The following is a 26,909-nucleotide window of genomic DNA, read 5'->3' as shown; positions in this document are numbered from 1 at the left end:
TTTGTGTGCATTGACAGGTGGCTTTGTATGGGAACGTGATGAGTCTAGTTCATTTTCACTTCACAGGGAGTATAATAAAAAGATTTGCTCTGCCCCTGTCTTTTCTTCAGCAGCTGTGTGGTACTCTGCCAATAGGAAAGTTGGGACTCATTAAAAACCAGCTTGGTGGATATGTGTGCTTGTGTGCTTCTCTTAAGGTAAAGGTTGAAAGTGAGCTGGGCATCAGGCAGCAGCCTAATGCTGTATATTTAGAGGCTTAGACAAAAAAGGTGTGGAAGAGAAACTGTAATGGAGCAGAAGTGGGGAATGGGAAGATAGAATCTGTCCTCTATGAAGAAAAGCCAGGTACACTGTTTCCTCTCTGGGAAGCTTTTTAAATGTAGGGCGCTGTTGACCTAAAAGGAGGAGCCATAGAAGCCCATGTGTTTTGTGTCAGGCTGAGCACAGAATTTCTGCAGGAGGTATGGGCTAAGACTCCAGGTTTTGTCAGACATAATCCGTGGTAACTGAGGTTGCATCTGCACTGAGTTAATTAGGATGCGTGATTTTGTCCTAAGAATGCAGTGTTTTAAGAGCTGATCTGTGATTAGGTATATGAACTCTAGATCCAATGACTGATGGACTTGGTTTGAAAATCGCTCAGAGAATTTAATATTAAGGAAGATGAGCACTCATATGGAAAGTGGCCTTTCTAGTCCCGTGCATGAATCTGTTATGTTGAATGTTCTGTGTTGCTGGAATGTGTGAGGGCTCACATAACCTACACTGTTACTAGGTGGTCTGCGGGCTGTTGTTGAATGGACAGCAACATTTGCTCATGAAACTGTCCAGAGCACTGTAGAGCAAGTGCCTCTACCTAACAGGGTTGTGTCTAGTTCCTCTCTCTATTAGAGTTCTGAATTTCACTGTGAAGTGCCTTCTAATGACTGAGACATGAACTCAACTTTCCAAGCTCATCAGGGAGGTCAGAGAGTGAGGCCTTGGTCTGCATTTCATGGCACTGTAAGCTAGGTAGCATTATTAATAAAAATATGAACTAGATATTATTTATTACATTATGTGCATTACAAGATCCCTTGAAATAGCAATCTCTCCAGATGGGAAATATTAGAGACTTTCATGACGAGTGTGGTATTGTGTCCAAAATGCCTTGGTGTTGCCTTGAATATCTGCTGGGTACATAACAATCTTATTATTTAATAGGCATGCTGTCTTCTTAGATATCAAAATGCCACAACAAATCTGTCACTGTTACGCCTTCTTATTTTTTTCAAGTGTAACTTTATACAGAATTGAGTCCATTAAAAACAGTTTATTTGTGCTGTTTCTGTCTTCCATGTGTTGTAATGTGTGTTAGATAGAGGGGATCTGATATACAGAAAAAATAGATAGGTAAAAGAAATAAAGTATATAGGTAAATTATAGGTTTTACAGGATGACTCTGTGAACTTCATGTACACAGAACACCTTTGATATTTGAAGATCCTAATTCTGCATTAATTTTCAGTCTATAAACTAGAAATAAGACTTTTTGATCAAAACGTAAATTCTTGCTTTTTTACAAAGCCTGTACTGTTACTTACTTGTCAAAGCTTGTTTACTCTTGCATGCCTCTCTGGTCAATAGGAAGAATTTATACCTGCTTGTGCTTTTTGGAAGGTTATAGCAGCACTGCTGCATCTGTATCAAAAGTAATTTGTGCATTTAATCAGTTAGATGAAATTGATGGTTGACTTTCTCAGAAGCATTGTTAACTCAGGCAGCGTAACCGTGAGGATAAAGGTTTTCTGAAATGCACAATCAAGATGTTTATGCCTTTCAATGTTTTTGTTCAATCATTTTTTTAAACTGTGGAGCTTGTACTGAAATTAACGCAAGTTCAGCGATTTAATTTTGGAAAGTATATGTGGAGACTAGTGATGAATGAGGAACAGGATATGATTGTCCATCTTGGTTTCCAGTTTCAGGTCTGTCCAAAAAGCTTGTGCGTTTCCACACCTGGGCACCGAACTGATCTCTTTCGGCGAGACCCTCAAAATGTTCTGATAACAGACTTCTTTGGCAGTGTGAGAAAGGTGGAAATTACAAGAGAGACTATTTCTTTGGACCGCAACATAACCGGATTTGAAAGCAAGTAAGTAGTTACTCTTTAGACTTGATTTGTATAGCTCTGCGCCACAGAAACAGAATAGTGGTATAGCTGTCAAGGAGAGAACACTGATTTCCTGATATTTCTTGCAAAGAATCGGGGAATTAGTATGGACCTGCTACTATGATGACATTGGGGTTTGTCAGCTAGGACTTCGTTTAAAAATGCTCATCCCTTTATTTAGACTTGTAAAGAAATACTGCTAAAGACCAAGGTGCAGATGTCAACAACAAAAATTAGTCCATCTTTTTTCCTTATAATTCCTTCTTTAATGGCAAAAATGTTTTGTTACTGTAAATTTGCAATAGATAAGCTCTGAGTATAAGCCATCAGTTGTTTCGTAGCAACTAGCTTTTTAATAAATGCTTTGTTTCTGTTCTGTGAATCCTCTGGCTTTTGGCATTACCTGTCCTGACAATTTCTGTTGCTGAGATGCAGTGATACATTTGAATAAAACTGTTGGTGCAAGTTCATTAATAGTTGTAACAGGGCTTCCATTACTTTGGAGGAAGAAAGAATTATAAACTACTTTGTATTTTTGGTATTCTGTTGCCACCTATTGGGAACATGTAAAGAAGATGTGCTTGTTCTGTAGAATTTATTTAGCATTGCACTTCCATTTCTGTTGCATCTTTTATGTTTCATGATACAGTCTTCTAAGAGGAGGAAAAAAAAAAAAGGTTTGAAATAATCTGGTGTACCAGGGCTAAAATATTTTTCAACCCATAAATTTCTGCAGATCATTGTCTACCTTGTTGTTTACTGTTGGTCAAATCAAAGAACAAGTTAGTGGGTAGCAGTTTACACACGGTTTAGTATAGTATTTCATATCATTATGAAATATTTAATGTTATTATTGCTATTCCACACAATTATATTATTGTATTTATCTCCAATTTTATTTTCATACTGTATTTTTATCCATACAGTGTGTGTTAGGACTAATGGTATATGTATCTTAAGCTGATTTTGAGACTCCTTATTTTAGAACAGTACTTAGTGACACTAGGTTTGGTTTTGATTTTTTGTTTGTTTGTTGTTTTTTTTAAGGGAAAAGAAAAAAATCTTTTGGCAAATAGCAAACATTTTGCCAGTCAAGAACAGTATTTAGTGACACTAAGTTTGGTTGGGATTTTTGGGGTTTGTTTGGGGTTTTTTTGTTGTTGTTGTTTTAAAGGGAAAAGGAAAACAAAAATCTTTTGGCCAATAACAGACATTTTGCCAGTCAAGAGCCATAGTGGAAACTTATTTGTGTGGGTTTCTAATTTGTGGATGATTAGAAGGAAAAATAGGTTTTGGTTAACTTTACTGTTCTGAAGCTGGAAGTGACTGGTTGGGATTTTCAGTTTTTATTTTTGAGTTAGTTGGGTGCCAGTATATGAGGGTTTTTTAGGTGTCTGACACTGCTGAATTGGACACATGGAAGCAGTGTTGAAGAAACTGGCACTCATACATGGAGTGGAATATTATCCTTGTGAAATGCTCTGATATTTAATGAGAGCTTTATTACATTATCACAGCAATTCCAGTCAACTTAAATCTGTAAAATTGGAAGGGAATGGAGCATTCTGGCTTTTAATAGCTAAATAGTTCTCCTTTAGCTTGAGACAGTCTTTGAACATGTACGTCTAGGAATGGAAGCACACAGCAGCCACTTGTGGAATACTGCCTCATGTCTGTAACGTATGTGACCAGTTTAAGTGGTCTTGTAAAAAACAGTAAGTTACTCGTTGCACTACACTGAGATACAAGTTTCAAAAAAAGTACTTTGGTTCTCAGTTTCTTGTTCCCACTTTGAAAGAGTTTATGGAGAATGTGTTTTTGATAGAGAGGAAAGTATGGACTTCATGGAAAAGTGCTGGAAAACTGTAGCATAGCTCTCTAGATAGTGATGTGGAGTGCTTAATAAATTCTTTAAGCAGAATTCAGAGATTAGTATCTCTTGGTATGACAGATCCGTTTCGCTACAACAGATTTAAAACCTATCGCTTGAAGTGAATTTATTAAAAATGATAATGCTTTTAAAAATGCAGTTTTGGAGACCCTGCTCTGCAAAAAGCAATTACTCTGGTTTTATGTAAGGAATATTATAAGCATTACATGTATCTGTTTGGGTATTAAGAAGTCAGAACAGTTGACGAATTATGGGACCTTTGAACAGATACCTCCCAGATTGTTCCACGTTCATGTCAATATAACCCATGAATGAAAGAATGTGAATTCAGTCTTAGTAAAACCATTCTATGCCTTTTGGTAAAGTAAAATAATTTGGGAAAGATGGGACTAGCACAGCCTGTTTTATTGTTTTTGCTGTCTTTGGGAGATAACTAGTCCAAGCATTTTAAAAATCAAATAATCCTTCCAAATTAGTAATGAATAATCTTGTTCATGCCTAGTTCTCTTAAGAGTCTTTGGGAAGAGGGGGGAGAAAAAGTCATGCAGAGTTGAACTTGTGCCTGTTCAGGGGTTTGCAAGAAGCGTTTATCAAGGAAGTATCTGATAGATCACAAATGCATGCCACTAATACAAATATCGATGTTTTACATTGGTTATCTAGTGTGCAGATCTCTTTTTATTCTGACAAAATCTATGTAGAATCTGAAGTCTTTCCCTTTTTTCTATATTGCATTCGAGTTACATTTTTTCCTAAAAGATAATTTGCAGAGGTCTTGCTGGTTTAATATTTGATATAGTCTCTTGGCCTCATTCTTTTATGACTCATTTCCTCTTTGTTTTATTCTTCTCTCAATGTTAGCTTGATACCTTTTTCTCTTTTCCTTTTATACACCAGTGGCAGTAGAATGCTACAGAATAGTTATGTTACAGAATATAACCAGAAGATGAAACAGACCTCAACTCTGATGCACTCTTAAGTAGTCTGTGTTAGATCTGATTTGTTTCTTTGAAAGTTGCAGGAGTCATATGTGCAGATAAGGCCTTTAAAAAACAACCAAACAAAAGAGATATCCCGCTGGTAACACAGGTAATGGGTAGAGAAGATGCTGTCATGTGAGGCATGAGCATGTTATCTTAGTGCTGGCAGGCTGATCCAGTTTTCATCTAACATACTGCTGTGGCTTTGCCAAATCTTTTCAGTAGCAGTTTGATCTTTTGTTACACACTTGCTTAGCAATTACTTTATAATAGGGATCCACTCCCAAGCTCAGTGTGAGCAATAGCTGTGCAGGCAGACCAGAACTGACAGTTTCATGTTGAGCACAAGCCGTGACGTTGCTCAAGTGAGGCCTTTGAGGTGTTCTGCAAAGAACAACTGCTAATTAACCAAAAGAAGAGGCTTGCTTTCTGTCCACGTAGTAGAAGGTGAATATTTGTGAGGAGAAGCTTTATATCATAAAAAGAATCCTCTGCTGTTTCCTTTCTTCATAGCAGTTTCAATCTAAGCTATGTTCACTTCAAAGGACTTGTTCTGCAGCTGCCGCAGGCCTGACTGCGTTTGTAGCTGCCAGTTTTAGAAGAAGACCTGTCAATCTGGGGGTTCTGGGGTTTCTGATTGTGTTTTTCTGCATCCCCGTGCAAGAACATAAAGTAACCAACCATTACGGAGTAGAAGAAATCCTGCATCTTTGGAGAAGGAGCATTGCAGAGTTTAGTGTATCTAATAAATTAGGAGCATGTCTCTTAAACTTGGGCTGTAACTCTTCAGCCAGTTGGAAGGAACACTTTCTCCTTTTCAGCTCCTCTCATGAGGAAAAGATATGTATCAGCGAAAAACGTCTGTAAAAATTGGGATGAGTATTTCTCCTGAGGGTAGTAAGAAGTGAATTAAAGACAGCATCATATAAAACCATCCTGGTTTCATTGCTTTTGAGAATTGGGCCTCATATTTAATACTTCTGTTAAGAAGAATTGTGGTACTACTGGCAGTGACTGTTTTCCTGAAAATGAATAAATTAGCCACTTGTGTTAGGAAGGATGCTTTTGTAACAGAATAATTGCTTCATTTGCAGTATGTTAATGGCTGTTGTTCTCACAATCTGTTTTTATTTGCTAGTGTATCTTTTCTCATCTCTTTCCTGTACTTACTTCTTTTCCACTATCTTCTGTTTGATGTGCTTAATAAGTAAAGCTGCTGTTGTGTGTTCTGTGGGGATCCAGTTTGTGAAATAACAGGTTGAGGTCTTTTATTTTTTTTTTCCTAGTATATGCTGTTTAGATCAGTATTTTTATCTTGAAATAAAAAAGGCTGTGTTTAGTCCAAGATCACCATTCATTTTTTAGCAGATGCCTCAGACTTTTAATTCTTTGAAGTTCTATAAATAATTTTAGGACTAAATCTGAAAGCTCTTGTTCTCCAAGAAATTCCCAGTTCTCATTTTCATCCTGACCCGCAGTTACGTCAGTGCTAAATTCACATCAGCTCTTCCCTTCTCCCTGTCTTTCCCGCCTCTCCTGTACGCGAAGGCTTTGAACGGAGTTGCAGTACTTGTCTCGGTGGCAGAAGGTCCGGGCGCTCCCCGTCTGGCGGAGGAGCACCAGCTCCAGCCACCTTGCCCGGGCTGCCTCCGCCTGTAAGCCGCGACCGCGCTGCATCTTGCGGCTGCGGCGGGCGGTGGCGAGGCCGCGCCGGCAGGGGGCAGCATTGGAGCGGGCGAGCTCCCGCCGCTAGTGAGGGCTGGAGGCGAGCAGGCGGAGCGGGATCCTAGTGGTACTTAATGGGAGGGGCTGGTGTGTTGGGGTTCTGTGCTTCCAACCCCATTTGTATGACAGTGTGAAATGAGATGGGGAAGGAAAGGAGTTGAAGGTTTTTTGTTGGGTGGTTGCTTTTTTTGTCGTTGTTTTTGTTTTTGTTTTTTTTTTGTCCTTTGGTGTAAATTTGAGGGGATAGTGCGAAATTTTTATTTTATGCTTTTACCACTGGACAGCAACCTTGTGGAGATGTGATGTGTTTCAGTTCCAGAGTGATGCATCAGTAGAAAAAGTACTTGTAAATTAGCAAGCCTCTGCTAATCTGTATTGAATTGACAGTGGGAATGAAGCTGTTGTTATGAAACTCAGTATTATTATGATGTTAATTCCAGATAGCACTGTTTTTCTGGAAATATCTGCAGATGGATTTCATAGCACTTTTTTTTTTTCATGAATCATGCTAATCCATTAAATATATGCTGTATTGTCCTCTAGTGCCTTACTATGAAAGCAGAATAAATTTCTAAGTGTGGATTTTTTGCCCCATGTGCATTTTAATAGCCTACAAGTAATTACAAAAGATGGGTGAGGTAATACTTGCTGGTAAATATACTGCTATATTTCTTATTTTGTAAATACAAGTGTTTTTTCCTTGCTTGCCTAAAGATGGGTCAGTATATACACATACACGTGTACATGGGCTCCTCTACCTCCTAGTGTAAAATAATTGTTCAAGGTAATGCAACTAAAATTAATAGGAAGGCTATAGTAGGAAAAATTATATAGGAGGATAGTGTTTCACTAGAACAACATCAGTATAAAATAAATAAGGATGACTGACAGGATCAAAAGGAACTGCAGGTATAAATTGTGTTGGGAAGTCTTTAAATATACTCAAGTGTTATGATGGTAATTATAGTCCCTATTTAGCAAGGGATTTTAAAAAGCAGCTTTGAACAATTCATTATTTGTTCATTTGGAAGGTTTTTTTTGGACCACCCTTTTTGCTTTTTTTTTTTTGTTTGTTTAAAAGAAAAATAATTTGAAAAACTGTATCTCCCAAGTCAGGTTTTTTTTTTGGATTTAAATGATTTTTTTTTTCTCCTCTTCATCTATTTTTAGTGGGTTTTTGTGTGACATCCTGCATTTCTTCTATGAGAAAGCTTCAACTTAAGAGTACCAGGTTGTGCTTCTATTTTATATTGTTTCCAGTAGAACCCTACTTTGTGGAACTTACATGTAGCTAATATTAATATGCATTGACGTCAAGAGAAACCCCTTGGTCTGTAGAGGTGCTCTGAAGCACATACAAGTCAATGGAAATATTAACTTCAGCTTTTGAATAAAGTGCAGAAGCTACATGTTCGTGACTTGCATATGTGAATTGACTTGCGCACATCATAGTGTCAGGTGATGGATAGGTAATGTCTAAAATTGTTGCATGGCAGATTCAAAAGGAGGTCTTAAGTAAATCTAGTAGATTTTAATGTCATCTAGATAGCTGAGAATATCCAGAAATCACAGGATGCTCAGTCTATGGTTTTTACTCAATTTTCTTTTGCCCATTCCTTTTTATACCATTCCTATATAACATTCTTACTTTGTCTTATTATTTCTTCTTCACCTCTTTGCCCTGTGATCTTTACCTGCTATTATTTTTGCAGTTGAGTGGGCTGCTCTACAATTCCAGTCTCCTGAAGTGCTTGTTAGTCTTTCTAATACTCTTTATATGGAGGCCTTGGCTTGGTCTTCTTGCTTTGCTGTCCAGGTGCTAAATCCAAATTAATGTCTGTTCTTAGAGGTACATCTGTAGTAGTGTGCTGTTATGTTGCTGCTCAAGAGCACCACACAAACAGATGTAGGATTTGGCATAAATGAGACCAGGAAATATTTTAATGTAATTTTGGCATATTCTCAGTGCTTTGAGGTAGCCTGATAATTTCAATAAATTCTGTTACTGTTACTTCCTGTCAAAACTTCCAGAGCTGCTGCTGTTGTTTGTTAGGATATACTTTTTTGGTGTGATTAAGTGCTAAAACTTTAGGAGATAGAAAAACTGGGCGCAAAGACCTGCAAATAGGCAGCTTGAAGCAGTGATTATGGGACTGTTATGTCTTTGGAATTTAGTGGCCAAGCATACATTAGCGTTCTTTATGCCCCAGAAATGAATCTGGGCACATAACTATTAAGCCTCTGGGGCTCAAGCACCATTACTGTTTGTTTTTTCTTTTTTTTTTTTTTAATATGGTATTAAGGCATATGCAAATGCTCTTAGTCCTTCCTTGTTCTGATATTATGAAAAAGCTTACACTTGTCTGTTGAGTGCCTGAGGGATTACCTTCCAGATGGTCAGCGATTTCTGCTGCTGAAAATTCCTGTCTTGTCCAAAGCTGGGGGGGGCGAGGGAGAGGGAAGGGGACATTCTGCCTTCACAACACATTTGTAAAACTGATGGCTAAAAGACCAGAAAATGATCTCTATCTGCATCTCTCAGGGCTCTAGTCATAAAGTTTATTACTTAAATTCAAGCCCTTGAAGCCTTATTTTTGATGTTTCTGTAAGCTGTAAAGTGAAATGTTTTGAGAGAAGAGTGGAACTCCAAAAAAGCACTGCATTACTGCTAAGTATCTTTTTTTCTCTGTCCAGTTAGCTGTTAGAGTAGACTAATGTCGATTTCTGGCAACAGGAGAGCATGGAAGTCACAATTACATCAAAGGATGGAAAGAAAAATAAAAATGACTAAAAAAGGTATTTCTGATGACCAAAAGAAGTGGATTTACACATGGCTTGCTGAGCAATGTTTAATATTACTTTACAAAATAACATTATTTGCTTGATCAGTATCAGAAATCTGTAGAAACTGTGGGAGAGGAAATAACAGATGCTGAATGTGTCTACCAAAGTGCCCAAGTTACTGCTAAGATTACTGTTTAAAATTTGCATGACAGAATATTACCTGTGTGGTAAGACTGACCTTTGAGGAAAAGAAAGTAATTCTGTAAACAAAGAACTTAGTACAAAATGGGATTTATTTAGCATTTTTATAGGCGGGAAACCATGATTTACATGAAAGGTTGGTATTGGTAAATACCAGGAGACACTAACAACAAGTAATGAAGCACAGGAAAGTGGTCTGCATTTTCTGAAGTAGAGGAAGAAAAAAAAGAAAAAGGAAATTGAGATACAAAGGGAGTTGGAAGAATAGCTATTCAGGGTTGAATATGTTGTAGTGTCTTTTGAATCCTAGTCAGCTTAATTCCGTTGGCTCCAATTACTATTTTAGAGATTTCTGGGGTTTCACGGGAATATAGTAGCGACTGTGGATGTTCAGCTTTTGTAGAATGGTGACAGCCCATCTCTGTTGTGCCAGTTAATGTTAAAAAAAACCCCAGGCTAATTTGGCCACAACTTTGCATGATACTGCAAAAGAACTAAAAATGATGAACTTAGTCATCTGGCCTAGAGGTCAGATCTAACTTGGAACGTAAAGATGGCAAGTTTATCTTTCATAAAACGAACTGGAAATTCTATTGTGAGTATATGTGTAGAGGTGTATTCATGTTTTGTAATATAGCACCAGAATTTATTACCACTGAAAGCAGTATATTCGTGTATCATAAATGAGACAAATATATTTTTATTGCAAACTGAAATTACTCGGTTTTTATATAACCTGACTATATGTATGTTTCTTATGGATGTGGGAATGGTTCAAAGCATTGGACTTCTGAAAATATAAATTAAAACCACCAGTATTGTTTAGGGATTTCCATTTTTGCTTTGTACGTACATATGGAATTATATAGCACAGAATTACCTGGATATCTCTGGTGACTGGCAGGAATGAGGATTTAGAAGTAAATTTGGAGAGGGGGAGTGTGTCACCCTCCCACCCTCCTGAGTGTTGAGGCATAAATTGCTCTATTCGGTAGTTCCCAAGAGAAGGCAAGACCACAGTGGAGGCTAGGATTTCCTTTCCTCTGGAAAAGGGAATAAATGTTGAGTATTGGTATTCACAGTTGCTTTAGAATAAGTTCCTTGAATTATATGATAGCTATTTTAAGTTCCTATTCCTACGGGTTAAAAAAAACAACAGCCGCTGAAGTCTAGCTGACATACAGATTTGTTCCAATACTGAAGGGAATGGTTGATCAGAAACTGAAACGATTAACAATGTTGCGCCTTCCTCCTACTGCTGGAGTTTTAATTTTGTGCTGGCACTTTCTGTGTAAGTATCTGTGTAATTGCTATTTAAAAAATAAAAAAATAAAAACAAATCAATTCTGCAGGGTCCAGATGCAAAGACTGAATAATACTGGCCATGTACTGGGACATTTTTAGTTCCTCCGCCAGTCTTTCAGAATAATCTTCAAAGGATTATAATCTTTAAATTGATGGTATGTTTCCAGTCTTTTTATGTTTCTTATCTCAGTATTTAGAAAAAAGTATATTAGATTATTGGTTTTCAATGATGAATGGTAAATGGCAGATGTTTGGATTTGTACAGTTTCAGAAGGTGTGTGGAAGGTTATTTTGTAGAAATGGGCTACCTCTTGTACTTTGCAAGAAGTTTAAATTCATATTTAGCATGACAGGGGTACTCGTATTCCTTCAAGTTAACTATTACTGAAAGTGGTTTTTCTAGCCTGGGATGTTGCATGTTCTTAAGCCAAAGCTGGGTTTATTTATTCTGTTTACAAATCTGCTACCAGAGTAAGCCACTAAAATGCATATCCCACATTACTTAATCCATACCATAGCTGGTCCCATGTAGTTTGTTAGTCTGTTTAATTTGTACTCTGCTGGCATAGCAGAGCCTGCTGCCCTTACTGCGAGGGAGATCAACTGCAAGGAGAGAACAGATGGTCTTTCTGCTCTTCACTGATGGCACTGTATCATGGAGGGGGCAGAGTTAATCTGTGGTTAGGCCGTGCTGGCCAGGGTGGCTGACAGTGTCCTCCTGGACAGCATGACTTGTTTTTCAGTTTGTGCAGACCCCAGATGGGCTCTTAGAAGGACAGGAGGGCTGGGGCTGCTTGGTGCCAGTGTGTTTTCCCCATGGCTGCCTTCCTGGATCTGCAGTCCAGGGCAATGGTTCTGCTGGCGGAAGCTTTCCTAAACTAGGGGAACAAATCTGGCTCGCAGATTATACATCTGAATTTCCTCCTGAGCAGCACAGAGCTCTGAAGGATGGGAATGGTTAGATTTTTCTATGCAGTCAGAAGGATTACGTAAGTGTAAATTCTGTGAAAGAAGCAAATAAGAGTATGTTTTTTCTATAGTTCCACAGTGTGAGGTAGTGCATGTAATATTATAACTGTATTAAATAATTCAATTGAGATAAAAATCAAAGAGTTACTTGTATTCCTGGATGATTTCTGGTACTGTGTTACCTGCAAGTGAGATGCGTTGCCATAGGCATGTTTCAGCCTTTCTAAAATTTCAGTAATATTTTTCTGTTTGAAATAGTAGGACAGAAGTTACATCTCTACATATTTAGCAATTTATGTCTCATTTTAGTTTGGGAGGATATAATGAACCCTGTAGTTACTGTAAGGTTTATCTCGATTTAACTGTAACATAATATTTAAGCTTCATAGCTCCCCACTGACTAGTATTTTTTTTTTTCTATTGGTTACTTAAGAGTCTGAACCATGACTTCCTTCTAGAATAGAATAGGAATGAAGACTTCTTGCTGTAGGTCTAAATTCTATCTGGGGAATTGGAGCAGAACAGCCACTTAGTGAAACTGCTCTAAATCTCAGCCATAGAGGACATAACCTCTGTTTCTTCCTTAGCTGTCAAACAGAATGCCCTAGTTCCTTTTTCCTCTGTATGTGGTTTCCCTCTGATACAGTTTTTACTAATAGGTATTTTATTACGAAATATTCTGAGCTGACTTCTATCTTATTAGATGCTTAGGAGCTTTACAAATGTCTCCATAAAAATATACGGTGATCTGTAAAATGGATAAATCTTCACTCTGCTTTAATGTTTTAGAACTGCAAATTGTGTATGCTCACAAAAAATGCGGTTAGATGGAACATTGTCCTTAAAACATGATATTTCTATGTGGCTTGCGAATCTAATGGCACTATTGAAAAATGTTAGACTGCGCATTAATCTTTGGGTTTATAAAGTAATTTAGGGAGGACAGGAAAAAGTATTACGCCAGCTGTGGCAGGAAGATTTTGCATGCCATAGATTTAAAGGTTCACATCAGTGGTCGCTCTAAATATTTTATACTTATAATGGTTGCATTTTAAGTAACATGTGTTTGTCTGGTTACTAATGAGTAAACATCTAGGAAGCACCATGAAAACAGCTTCCTCGGTTGCTGACATTCTTGGGGATGCTTCCAAACAGCATTGGTGGGTGTTGAAATGATATGAGGAAGGACATACTTCCAGTTAGGTGATGGAATGTGGAGGCAAAAAATGAACTGGCAGCGTCCATATTCTGGAGAGGGCTTCCGTTATTGGTCACAGAATTCTTGTTGTATTGCACTTTCAAGGTTTTCTGCAAATGTACTTATTTCTTTAACACTGTGAGAAAGTATACATGAGTCATTTGGTAATTATGAGCCAAATTATGATTGTTCTTAAATTCAGCTAATAGTAAATATAAAGCATTTAAAATTATAATGCAGTTCTTAAAAGATTATCATCTCTATAGAATTCTGTGTACACATATGTGAGTTTTATGGTTGGTAATAGTAGGTGCAAGAGATGCCTTAGGATAGTAGCAATTAGTAGTGGGACATGGAATTTATTTATGGTAGTGCATCACCCATGAGGTACTTAGTTGTATTTTTAGATATCATAGATAATTGTTTCTTAATGGTTTCTAACTGTTTCTTTCTACTTTCTCTGGATGTAAAATGAAGTTCTTTACAAGACACATTGAGACTGGGAAAAAAAAAGAAAAGAGGGAGGGGAGTTAATTTTACGTGTCAATGATTGTATCATAAAATGCATCTGTGGAACAGACCTAATCCCTGTGCAGCTGTTGCCTGTATCTGGCTGTGAGCATAAGACAAAGCTGTAGAAACTATGGTTGATATAGATATCATTAGAATGGAGATCCTACCTACTGAGGAAATCCCTCCATCTTTGAATGTGCCAGATGAATATGCAACCTGCACATGGTAACAGACTGAAGACTCAGTAAAGCTAGTGTAATACGAATTGAAACAGGGAATAATTAATGTGTTAATTCATTTTGTGCCTCCTGTGCTCATCTAGTAATCAGATTATTTTGCTAAATGTAATCAGAATGGCACAAAAGAGTAATTGTATAATACATCTAACTTCACCATAAATTTGAAAAGAAACAAAATCAATGAAATGAAGCAAATTGTACATTATTTATTTTCATTGGTAATTGTCCTTGTAAAATAAAAGAGTAATTTTTAGGTATGCTTCTTTTTATACTGAGTTGGGGAAAAAAAAAAAGCTAATAGGGGAGGAGGAAATCAGTACAGCCAGAAATAACAGCAATATACATGCTAGTAGTCTACCAAAGTCAAAAACCATAATGATTTTCTGGTTATAAAACCTGAAAGCAAGGAAAATTTCCATATCGATGATATATGACAAAGAAGTGAATTATTATTGTTGAGGCAAATGAATATTGAATGCAACCCATCCCTAAACAAAGTAATGCAAAATTTTTCTCAGGGTTGAATTCTACAAAATAGTAGTTTTCTTAGTTCGTAAAGCCTTTCATTTTTTGCTGACATTACTGATACTGCTTAAGAGGATGACAGTATTAAAGTTGAATTAATTTTACCTGAGGTTATTTCAACAGCCAGCTCTACTGAACTGGACCAAACTCTCCAGCACAGCCCTGCCTATAGACATTGCAGAGTAAAGTTAGGGGCCAGAGCCAGGTAACAGTGTTCAAGTAGAAATTTAGTCCAGGAATGCTACTTTTGGTCTTTATTTTGTGAGTGAAGTAGGTAATCTGTTTGTTGCTATAACTTGGTGTGGATTTATGGATTTAGTGATCAGTCCTGTGTGTTTGATGAATTTTGTGTAATTGTTTGTAGTCAGCTCAGTCTGACTGAATCCCTGTGTCTGAGATACTTTATGTGAGTAAGGTGGTAAGTACCCTTGAGAGGAGCTTCCTGTCCAGAGCAGAAAAAGATGACATTATCTTGTGGAAAACACCAAGTGAGCATCTCCTTTGCATTAATTCAAGGAAAATCAAAACATCAGGAACAAATCTGCATTGAATAATTTAGCCCTAAACTTCAGTATTCTTGGAAAAATAGATTTAAAATAGAATCTTAATGCAGAGTGTTTGGAAATGAGTCAAGCCTTTGCACATGCTTCATCTGTTTGTTGGCATATGGAGCTTGTTTCCTGTAGGTTATAGACCAACTTGGTAACAGACTATGTGCTAATCCTAAGAAATATTTTATTGAAGTGACCAGAAGTATTTCTGGTCTATGACAGGGAGGTTTGATCTAATGTTAATCTACAGTGTAGTGCAGAAATTAACTCAGTTCTCATTTTGTTTAGTTGTGTCTTTTGTTCCTTTGGCATTACTGATTTAAAAGTTGCTCTACCTTACATGTACTGGCATGTTAATAAGTATGTTTTAACTGAATAATATTCAGATTAAAAGAAAGAAAGGTACTCAGACATTTAAAACCCAAATAAACAAACCCCCTAAAACTCCTGCTTCAATTGCTAGTTTCCAGAATTTAGTACAAGTTGTCATTTTTCTACTTACTACTATGAAACACCAGGATTCTCATCTGGTACAGTATAGAACACCTTAGTCAAGGAACTATTGTTATAGAGCAGATAAGATTAAAAAAAGTCATTGGGTTTGATGAAAACCTGCATGAACAGTGGGGAAGAAAGCCAAAGTTGCCATAGCAACCACCAGTGCTTTAGAGAGAAGCTAAGTAAAATGAGGAGACATGTAACAGAAAAACGAGGGCCATTTCATAGAGCTTTAAGAATAAAAATGACATTTTAAGGCAAATATAATTAATACTCAGCTTTTATCACTTAGAGATCCCTGATAAGCAGCAGTTTATCTTTGAAATAAAAATATGAAGACCACTATTAATAAAGAAGTTTTAGTGTTGAGTCCATTAGACCCTTTTAAAGAGACACATGAATTTGGTGAAAAATGGGTGAAAGTTTGATGAAGTTAGGTTGTTTTTTTTTCCTTATTTTTTTTTTCTCTGCAGACAGTTTTCTGAAGTAACTGTAGTCTTAACCTGTTTGATGGCATTTTCACAGCCTGTTCCATTAGCTGTATAAACACAATCAAAAGTCTCCCTAATACAAACATGGTCCCACATTGGGAATACTGTGAGTTCTTTGTGGACTGGCACGTTGGGTCAAATGACTGTGTAGCGCTCCCTTCAGTTGAGGAGCAATAAAGGCAGCTTTACAGTTCTTGGACATCAGAACTTCAAGAAAGAGCAGTGTTGGTAAGTTTAGCGGTGCAAGTTGCCCATACGTACCAGGTTTATGTAAAATAATGTGTGCAGTTAGTTGCCTGTGCCTTTGTATCTGAACCTGTGTTCTGCTATCACTGATTAAAGGCTGAGCTTTGATACTTTTTTGGTCTCTTTATTTATTATTATTTTTAATTTGTGTTATTTTTTATTTTATTTTATTTTAATTGAATGGAGTCAGTGTTCTTCAGTGAGTTGATACTGGTTATGAAGTCTAGTGTTTTGCCTGTATGTTGCTTCGTAGCTGTGCAGAATTGGATTTTATGTGGGTGAGCATCAAATGTACATGGGATAAAATTGCAAGCATAATTTATTTTCTACTAAGCATCTGCTAAGCCTTAAGTTTAATCTTTGTCCTCATGAAGCAAAATGCCCATGTTGGGACCTTAAGCAAAGAAGAAAACAATGAAAAATGCAGTTTAATGGTCTATCCTGAAAGAGCACTTTGTATGAGTATTGAAACAACCTGAAAGTTTGAGTACAAGACAGGAAACAAAAACCACTCTATCTCATCTTTAAAATCCAGTCTGACTCACTTCTTGCCTTCTCTTCAGAGGACTGTGTTGGTGTCTGTGTGGTTGCAGCAGTTACACTCCAATGTTGTTAGGATATGATTCTGTCATTTAGGAGTAGATTGTACTTAACTGTCCTAGACAGTCCTGTAGCCTGCAGCTTTGGATACGTGTCAGTACAGTTACTTGTCTGTTCCTTCAGAAAAAAATAGGCTTTGTTTCTGAATAAACAGATTTCATAAACCATTGTGAAATGAAAATGTTCTCTCGTAGAAGGATAAAAAGCTTTACATTATTCCCCAGTCTTCCTGAGAATCCAAATGAAATATATGTGATAAGTTCCTTACTGTAAAATGGGCTTAGTATTTTTTTCTCTTTTGATATCACACGAGTTACAAATTACATGTCTATATTAAAGTGAGAATTAAAACTGTTTACACTGAAATCATGAAATAACAAATATTGAGAAAAAGGTGGTGTGAATTTATGTGATGCTCAAGAACCCTACTCTGGAAACTTCAGGCGGGAGATCTCCACTTTGGCACTGAACTGTTGTTTATTTAATTGCCTCCATCTAAAAAACATTCTATAGTTTCTGTATAGCATGATTTCTGCTCCAGATTAAATGCAGCAGACTTCTTAACTACAGTATGTAAATTTTTCCATAGGAATAACTGTGAGAAAAATGTATTCTGGATCAGTTCAGTGTTTAAATCAAGTCCTAAATGGCATATTTAATGAATTATTGTCTGTTACAGGTTGTGGGTTGACCTGAGAAAAGAACTTTTCCAGTGCAGCTGGACTTCCCATAGTAGTTTTGTCCTGGGGAACTGCGTTATAAAGCAGTAAGCTAATAAACACCAACGGGAGTGGAACAGCTATTGCAAAAACAGCATAGGGGCTTGTTCCTGCTGCAGTTGGACTTTATCACTCATGGTTGTAGCTCCCTGAGGAGCCCTTTTACCTGCAGACAGAGCCCTTTGTGCTGTGTGCCTTTCTCTGCCAGGGGTGTGATCCTAAAGTCCTGTGGAAATCTTTCAAATCTCCGTGTGCAGCCTTGCTATCACATAACAACTCTGTTAGGACTGTTGAGATTATTTATGGTATGCTCTGAAGAAATACTGTTGACATGTACTGCAAAGTAGAAGCTCAGAAATGTTGTATTGGGAAACAGTTTACTATGGCATCTCTATGAAGTTACTGCAGAACTTAATATAAGAAAAATAGTTACTGTTCCCTATCGTTATTTTTTTTTAAAGCTATGATTTTATAGATGTGTGGAAATGAGAAGTGTAGTGCTGTTAGTGGGTCATGCAGGCTTGAAATATTAAGCGTGTTGTAAGAAAATGTGGTATGTCATGAGGTGAGAACAGAACTGAGCTCTTGACTGTTTTGGCAGATTAAACTAAATCCCACTAGGTGGTGCAAGCCAATAGATCACTTTGCAAAATACTTCTCTCCAGATGAATAAATTTTGGGAAAGAGTGTCTTTAACTAAATTGAGATATTCAGTCTTAGGGTTTTTTTATTTGCTAATATGTACAATAGTTATTAAAATTTAACACTTAACTGTCCTAGACTGCTGTTTGCACATACAAGAAAAAAGTGTGTTACGATTTTGGCTTAGACACGTGTTATCTGCCTTTCTTATAGTATAGGCTGATGTCATTATACTGTATGTATAGCTGGGGTGGTGGCTTACAGAGGAGGTAGCAGAGGACTTCCACTGTGTTTTGCTGCACCATCAAAAGTGGCTCCTGTGAAATAATATCCTTCGGGGGGGCTTACTGAGGCATTTTCAGACTTAACGTCTGCTTGGAGAATTCTCTGTCAGGATCTCTTTTGTGACTGTTTATCCTCTGCCAGTTTCACTTCGGATTTGCTTACCTTTACAGCACTATTGTGTACATACAATCAAAACTAATTATAAGAAAACTAGATTTCAAACAGTAAGTTACAATAGTGTACTATCAGTTTACTGTCCTGAATGGAGTGAATAAGGTTCCAGTAGAAAATAATTTTTGAAATATAATGTATGCAGTTGGTCCGGAAGGGTTAATTTAGTATGTCAATGGTTCTATCATGTTTTGTTTTAAAAAAACCCCGAACAAACCAACCAGAAAACCACAAAATAAAACCTAAACCTGGAAATGCTCCTTCCTTGTGCTCCTGGAGGTGATTATAGTTTAACATTGTCAGTCTGTGTAGCACTGGCTATAGCATTGTCTTGAATTCAGACTAGATAATCTTTCAACAGCTCATGTTTTACCTATTTTTTCTATTGCTTCTTCTTCTCCCTGACACTGAAAGGACCTCTTTTGTAATGGTGTTTTTTACTAAAGATGGACTGGCTGGTTGTTGGTTAATGACTTTTTAAAGCCATGAGATCAGCAGCAAAAATATTTAAATAACAAAACCCCCCAAATTCTTGAGATAAGTAGAAATTCCTGGAGTCTTCCAGTTATGGAGAGCCATGAACACCATCATTTTATTGTCGTAAATCATATTTTACCAGAGTTTGTCTGGCTGCTCAGTGGACCTCAGGCTGCCAACTCCTCTGGGAAGGTGATGGTACCATGGCTCTGCTCGTGATACTGAGGAAACCCCTGCCTGGGCTAAAGGGCGAGTGCTGCAGGGAAAATGTAGTCAGCTGCTTAGCAGTCAGCTTGAGATACTACATCTTATTGCTGTTTCCCCCAGTATACGTGTCTTTCAGGTATTCCTCTCTCAATGAATGTTACCATGTTTCATTCCAGGACTCTGTAATAAGACAATAACTGCAGTCACTAAGCAGCTCTTTAGTGAAAGTTCAGTACTTTACAGTGCAGTATGTTTACTGAAATGGAAATTCTTTATTTCAAAGTGACTCATGTATTCATTGGTGGGAATGGGTGCATTTACCATGTTCATCCTAGTCTTGATAAATACAGCAGGAACAGTTTTTTGGTTTTGTTTGTTTGCTTTGATGGGTTTTTGGAAATAAGGTAGCAAAACATTAAAGTATAAAAACCCTGTGCCCATGAAATCTCAATTGACCAGCAGCCATAAAGAATGCATATGCTAGCTACAAATAGTCAACACATACTCAGAGTTTTATAATAAGATTTTGTTAGCCTCAATAGGGTAGCCATAGAAAAATTGTTGCAGAGCTATTAGACTTTAAATGACGAAATAATTTTTTTATTATTTTTTCTTAGTTTCCTTGGGTAGAGGTCTGGAATACTTGATGGCCATTATACACTTCTGGTTATCGTTAACTCCAAAATCAGAGTAGGTGGTGTATTTAGAAGGGCTTTATAGTGTGTATATTGAAATACTTTTGTATTCCTGCTGAAAAAAAAATTGGTGCCTATTGTTTTAGCTGTTAATACTTGTGGTGTGTGGGAGTCCCACTCATGAATGAAGATCCACTGTAGCTAAGCAATAAATATACCTGAAAGATAGATAAATCTCTGCTGCCATGGTGCTTACATTCAAAGTACTCTAACAATTTTGGTGACAGAATGTTGAAAATTCATGAAAACAGGAGAGAAAATGGATGATTTCCTTGTCTCTAAATTGGAGAGACATCAATTTGATAGATGGACCACTCAGTGGATAAAGAACTGTCTGGATGTCTGCATGCAAAGAGTTGTGGTAAACGGCTCAGTGTCCAGCTGGAGACCTGTAATGAGTGGTGTCCCTCAGGGGTCGGTGTTGGGACCGATCTTGATCAACATCTTTGTCGGTGACATGGACAGTGGGAATGAGTGCGCCCTCAGCAAGTTTGCCGATGACACCAAGCTGTGTGGTTCGGTTGATACGCTGGAGGGAAGGAATGCCATACAGAGGGACCTTGACACGCTTGTGAGGTGGGCTGATGCCAACCTCATGAAGTTTAACCATGCCAAGTGCAAGGTCCTACAGCTGGGTCAGAGCAATCCCAGACACAGCTACAGGTTGGGCAGAGAAGAGATTCAGAGCAGCCCTGCGGAGAAGGACTTCGGGGTGCTGGTCAATGAGAAAATGAACATGAGCCGGCTTCAGTGTGTGCTTGCAGCCCAGAAAGCCAGCCGTATCCTGGACTGCATCAAAAGGAGTGTGACCAGCAGGTCGAAGGAGGTGATCCTGTCCCTTTGCTCTTGTGAGACCTCACTTGGAGTATTGTGTGCAGTTCTGGTGTCCTCAACATAAAAAGGACATGGAACTGTTGAAACAGGTTCAGAGGAGGGCCACGAGAATGGTCAGGGGTCTGGAGCACCTCCCGTATGAAGACAGGCTGAGAAAGTTGGGACTGTTCAGCCTGGAGAAGAGAAGGCTGTGTGGAGACCTCATAGAAGTCTTCAAGTATCTGAAGGGGAGCTATAGGAATGCTGGGGAGGGACTCTTCATTAGGGACTGTAGTGATAGGACAAGGGGTAATGGGTTAAAACTTAAACAGGGGAAGTTTATATTGGATATAAGGAAGAAGTTCTTTACTGTGAGGGTGGTGAGGCACTGAAATGGGTTGCCCAGGGAAGTTGTGAATGCTCCATCCCTGGCAGTGTTCAAGGCCAGGCTGGACAAAGCCTTGGGTGACATGGTTCAGTGTGAGGTGTCCCTGCTCATGGCAGGGGGATTGGAACTAGATGATCTTCCAAGTCCTTTCCAACCCTAACTATTCTATGATTTAGAAATTAAGTTTGTTTTCCACAAAACATTTAAAATATGGAGTTAGAAGGTTCAGGGCAGAATGTAAACTCTTCACCAGACTTCATGTATATGATAATATGTGCCATGCAAAATTGTGTAGAAAGAAGTAGTCTTTTGGCTATTACATGTTTTTCTGTTTCCTTCACTTTGAATCTTTTTCTTGAGCATATTACAGTGCAGTTGGAATTCTTCCACTGTTTCTATAACTGTTAGTTATTCCATATGCAGGTAGCAAGAGAGAAATCTGGCCTCATTATCTGTACTAAACAAACCAAGAAACTTAATTCTTGCCTTGGTTTCATAGTTGTGTTTTATGTATATGTGTATACACAGGTGCATATTTATATATAGGGTTGTGAAGGACCTTAGCAGCACTGGGGATTTTGCTCTTTTGTGTAAGGTGTATTGAGAGCCTGAAGTTCTAAAAGCTGAGTGACAGATTGCCATTGTGATGTTTTCTGCTTTATGCAGTCTCTTGCTGGTGGTATCTACTGATAATGTGTACTTAACATTCAGATTGACTGGTAAAATGTTTTGTAGATTGGAAACATTTGCAACAAATTGCTTTTAAATAATGGAAGAACCTACCGCTGGAATGAGATAAAGACTGAGATTAGGTTACTAATACTAGGGCTTCTATCTTAGTTAAATTTGCAGATAATTTTTATGTAAACCTTTATATTTGTTAAAAAAAAAGCTCCAAGCAAAACAAACAAAACAAACCCATGAATAATCCTCTGACAAAACAGTCAATATTTTTTGTGTGTTGTTTTTGAACGTAAAACCAGATCAACCCATTTAATGTATATACTGCCATAAGACAGTCTTAGAATGTCATGGTCAGGTTAAGTTTGGGCATGTTCTGACTGAATACTGAAGGTTGAATTTTAAAAGTCAAAGTCCTATTTTCAAAAATATTTAGTATTAGTCACTGTTAGACATTTTTGTTAGCAGAATAATTCTACTAATTCATAAATTATTTTTACTGTGGGCCAGGTCCAACCCATATAGGTGTTCTTGAAAAATGTGCTTTATTTTTCAGGAACTTAACATTTCATAGAAGTAGCTTTTGCTTTATTATATTATGAAAAAGATCTTTGATTGCTTAAACATTGCTTAGTGTTTACCATGTTGATAATTAAGATGGTGTAGAATTTGTATCAATATAGGTAAGGAAATAACCTGAAACTTCTGTGAAAAACCTTTTCCATGTTAAATGGTTTTACCTCTTTACCCTTGCAGTAAGACAAAACACTACAGAGAATTTAAGGTAACTGAGGAGCAAAGATGGGGAGGGACATGCCCATAGACCTCAGAGCTGCTTCTGTTCCTACTTTAGCCTTGTCCCTTGTCGACTGCAGGGAAGGGAGCTGATAGATAGTGGCATGCTCTGAGCTACTGCATCTGTCCCTTCCCAGCAAGAAGAGAGTGAAATAATCGTAAATCTGGACTTGGTAAGTGTCTGAGATGCCAGATCTTGTGTCAAGTATTTGGATGAGAAATCATCTTGGACCATTAGAAATCTGGCTAGTCCAGCCAACTTTTTGTTTTAGGAACCAGGAATAACTTGCAAATCCACATGTCTTGTACAGGTATAGCTGGCAGATATTAAAGAATTAGGTGGCATAGAATTAGGTGGAAGGAGATGGTGTGCCTCTCTCTGTCCCACAGACCTCAGACCTAGTGGCTTGCGTGGATAGGCAGGATAATTCCTGATTGTATGCCTGTTGGAAGCTTGGCAAGTGGTGTGCCATATACTTGACCCAGGCAAAGCATGACTTGCTGCCAGTGCTTTTTTTCCTGGGAGCTGATCACTGAAATCATTCAGGCTTAAAGGCTGTGATGATTGTAAAGTCCCTGAATTTAACATAGGGCATGCAGTGGTCTGTGGTGGACAGGAGATGAGTCCTTTTTGGTCCTAATACTATAAAATGAGAACAAAAAGGCAAACTATAAAATACCAGTATGAAGAAAAAGGATGATTGTTTTACAGGGTCAAGCATTAAGAGTTTCATTGTTCAACATCAGCAAACTCAGTAAACTGCAGTACCTTGGCCTCAGAGAGTATAATCTGGCTGAGTGTGTTTGAACTTGAGGTTTCATCTGCCATTAACAAGAGCAGACAAAACCAGAATACAGACAAGAAAGTGCACAAGTAATCTATAAATAACAGAAAATCATGGTCCAGAGGATAAGACTGATAAAAACTTCAAGAGCTGCATACATTTTGTGCAGCTTTCTGTGAAGAAATGTCCTCCTAACACACTTAGCAATATAATGCTACCTAGATACATGTAGTGACAGGAGATCTAAAGCATTTACTGCTATCTGACTGGAATGCTACCTGTTCTGCCTGCTGTGGTTGCTCTTAGGACTCTTAGGGTTGGCTACAGAGAGGAACAGTACTGGTGAAATAAGGGAAAGCAGTTGGTTGTTTTGTGGTATAGTGTTTTGCAGTTCTTGGTGTATCTTAGTTGTCAGATTTATGCAAATGTGTTACTGATCGTGTTGTATTCAAAAAGATAAAATGCAACATCAGGTGTTCAGGGGAGACTTGAATGCACAGTAAGCCATTTTGCAAAAGCCCAGAAGTGTAATTTTTATGATTAGTTTTCTGAGTGCTGAGGGTATAGCGTGTTTCTTTCCAGAAAAGCTGGGTCTATTATTGGTACCAATATATGGTCTTTTATAAACTTGTAGAAAGAAGTTCAGTTAGTGTGTTTTCTCAATACTTTCATTTCAGTAGGGGCTGGAAGCTGACAGGCTGATTAGCAGCTTTGCTGTAAAGGATCTGGTGGTGGTGGACACCAGGTTGAATATGAACCAGCAGAGTGCTGTCATCGTCGATAAGACAAGCTGCCTCCTTAGCAACATGAGGAGTAATATGACTAGCAGATTGAGCAATATTGCTATTATTTCTCTTTGATGCTGGTAAAGCCCCACCTGAAATGCAAAGCCTGGCTTTGGCCTTCCCCTTCAAGAAAGATGCTGAGATAGGAGAGAGGGGTTTCTAAGATGGTCAGAGCCTAGGCACACAACCTGTGAGAGGTGGTTGAGAGATCTGGGCTTGCTTAGTCTTGAAAAGAGAGGAAATGTAGGCTGGAACTGTTTGTCATGGAGATGGTTAAGGTAAACTCTTCTTTTGGTGACAAGGGCATTTGCTATAGGTTGTGGCTTGGGAGGTTCAGGTTGTACATTAGAAGTGGTTTTGCAAAGAGGGTAAAGTAGCACTGAAAGGATGTTGGCAGGGAGATTGTGGAGGTTTTGAAGAGGTAGCTAGACAGAGCCATTGCTGACCTGATCTAGTGTTGGGAGGTTAAACTGGATAATCTCTGAAAGCCCTTTAGAAACAGCACTTCTTTATTTCTGTGTAGTTAGCTACATTGATTAATTGGAGTCAGGGGCAAAGAAGTGAAGTAGGAAGCTTGAAATGGGGAGGTAAGATAGAAGGTCTGAAGAACAGGCATTGTCACTGCTGCTTAGACAGATTCTTACACTGAACTATACAGTCTCATGAGGAATTATAGCTGGATGGTACATTACGTGACTCATGAACTGAAAAAATAGAAAGATATCGAGTAGGTGTAGAAACCCTGGAACTTAAAATGTGTGTATTCCAGGGTTTTTAGAAGGTGCTTGTTGAAGAGTGTAACAATATAAACAAATGCAAGTACATTGTTTAATTTGAACATATGCAGGAAGGAACGGCGGTATTAAACAAACTATGAACTTTGCTATAAAGACTGTGTGTGGCCACTGAATAAAAGTGCTATCCTGGCACAATTCCATGTTAATTCTTTGTTTTAAAAACACCTTCCTGCTGTTTTCTCTGGCTATTTGTGCACTGGTAGGTGGTGTTGAATTGCTCTACATAAAGATTAGGGACTGCTGATAAACTTTCAGTTATGAAAAATGAACAAGCTTGCTTTATCCATCTAAAAATATAATTCCAGCAGGTACTGGTAGTACTGTTTAAACTGCATGTGTGATGTGATGGCAGGGGAGGGTTTGGTCTTTCTGTGAAATTCAATCACAAACTACTAGTCATAAAGCAGTAACAACCTGTGGGGTTTTTAACCACTCTTTTAAACATTTCCCATGCAATTAGGAAGAATAGGGTCCAAGGAGGAAATTTGCAGCCACAGTTACTAGATAGAGCACATAGCCACTTCAAACTACATTGAACATTTGCTAGTTCAGTCTAGGTGGCAGTGTTTTTTTCTGACTGGTTTGGACCATTAGTAAAGGCTCCTCTGATGTTGCTGGCCTTGTCCCATGCTGAACGTGCCCTGAGTTTGGGATTTTTAATGGAGACACTTGTTCTTTTTTTTTTTTTTTTTTGCCCCAAACCTGTGGGAATAGATTAACATTGAGCAATGAGTACCTACTTTTAGCTGTGGACTTAAATGGTGATTTTCACTGATAGAGGGGAGACTTAGCTAGTCTTTTTATCTCCATTTTTTGATTAGCATTTTGTGCTTCAGCAGCATCATCATGTTGAAGTTTAATTCAAAAGAGATTTTCTAATTTACCTAAAATGTGGAATATTGGAGATAACAAAATGAAGCCATACAGGTCATGTGTTTTCCAGTAGTAACAAAGTCAGTTCTGCTTACTTAAGCTAGTGTTCTTTTAAATTTCTTTCCTGTGTCTTGCCTAACTATAAAAATAGAAGCAGGAAGAACAGAGAGTCCCTTCAGCAGTTACACATATTTTGACAAAAGTCATTGCTAGAAAAGAGCAAAGACACAATACTGGTCACCCTGTGTTAAAATTTCTATCACCTCTTTTTAGGATCTTGGGATGGTTAAAAATACGTGGCTTGACAAATGTTAATCACACAAAATTCTTTAGATAAGAAATTACTTGTGGATCACAGAAAAGCAGAGGAAACATTTGTTACCCTCTAGTTTTATCCAGTTTCTGAGCAACAGATTATAACTCAATGTGTCTGGCAAGATTCTGGGAACACCAGCAGGCCTGTTTGTGATCAGGTCCAGCAGAAATCATTGTGCATTAAGAGACTGAAGGTAAACTCCAGAAATAAGTCTGTACAACTTGTTTGGTTCAAAATCTTTCACATTTGTTTGAAAAGAAGTGAACAAATTACAAAACGTATTTTCTAAATCATAAGACACTTCGCTGCTTTATTCTACAGCAATATCTCTCTGTTTATAAAGGCCAGCAGACAGGAATAAAATATGTTTTCTTTTAAGTGTAAGTCAGTAGCTTACTTTTTCATATAGTAATAAATCTGATTGTGTCTAACATTGATTTAGTTTTTAATTTTTGCCTTAAATTTATATTTTTTACTTTACCTCCTATTATGTGCATTTTTGTGCAGTCTTCTTATCAAGCTGTCTTTCATAGTGCACCACTTGCTGCATTAGGTTCTGCAACCATCATTAAGTGGAGGTCACAGCATTGGCGGACCAGAGAATCTTGGTGT

At 37.8% G+C, this 26,909-nt stretch overlaps 2 protein-coding genes across 2 annotated transcripts in view; one reads left to right on the top strand and one right to left on the bottom strand.

Annotated features, from left to right (window-relative positions):
- The window catches only part of EBNA1BP2 (EBNA1 binding protein 2), a 491,427-nt gene that overhangs the window by 9,168 nt on the left and 455,350 nt on the right, over positions 1–26,909 (bottom strand). The gene's annotated exons all lie outside the window — the stretch shown is intronic.
- The window catches only part of PIGK (phosphatidylinositol glycan anchor biosynthesis class K), a 69,527-nt gene that overhangs the window by 14,382 nt on the left and 28,236 nt on the right, over positions 1–26,909 (top strand). The window contains exon 9 of the mRNA XM_061345102.1: positions 1,962–2,134. Coding sequence (XP_061201086.1) covers positions 1,962–2,134 — 173 coding nt within the window. The remainder of the gene's footprint in view (positions 1–1,961; positions 2,135–26,909) is intronic.

The sequence above is a fragment of the Neopsephotus bourkii genome, unplaced genomic scaffold (assembly GCF_033783945.1).
Source record: "Neopsephotus bourkii isolate Nb327-2 ecotype Australia unplaced genomic scaffold, CSIRO-AGI_Nbou_v1 NB_234, whole genome shotgun sequence".
NCBI lineage: Eukaryota > Metazoa > Chordata > Aves > Psittaciformes > Psittacidae > Neopsephotus > Neopsephotus bourkii.
This window is presented reverse-complemented; position numbering and strand designations above follow the sequence as displayed.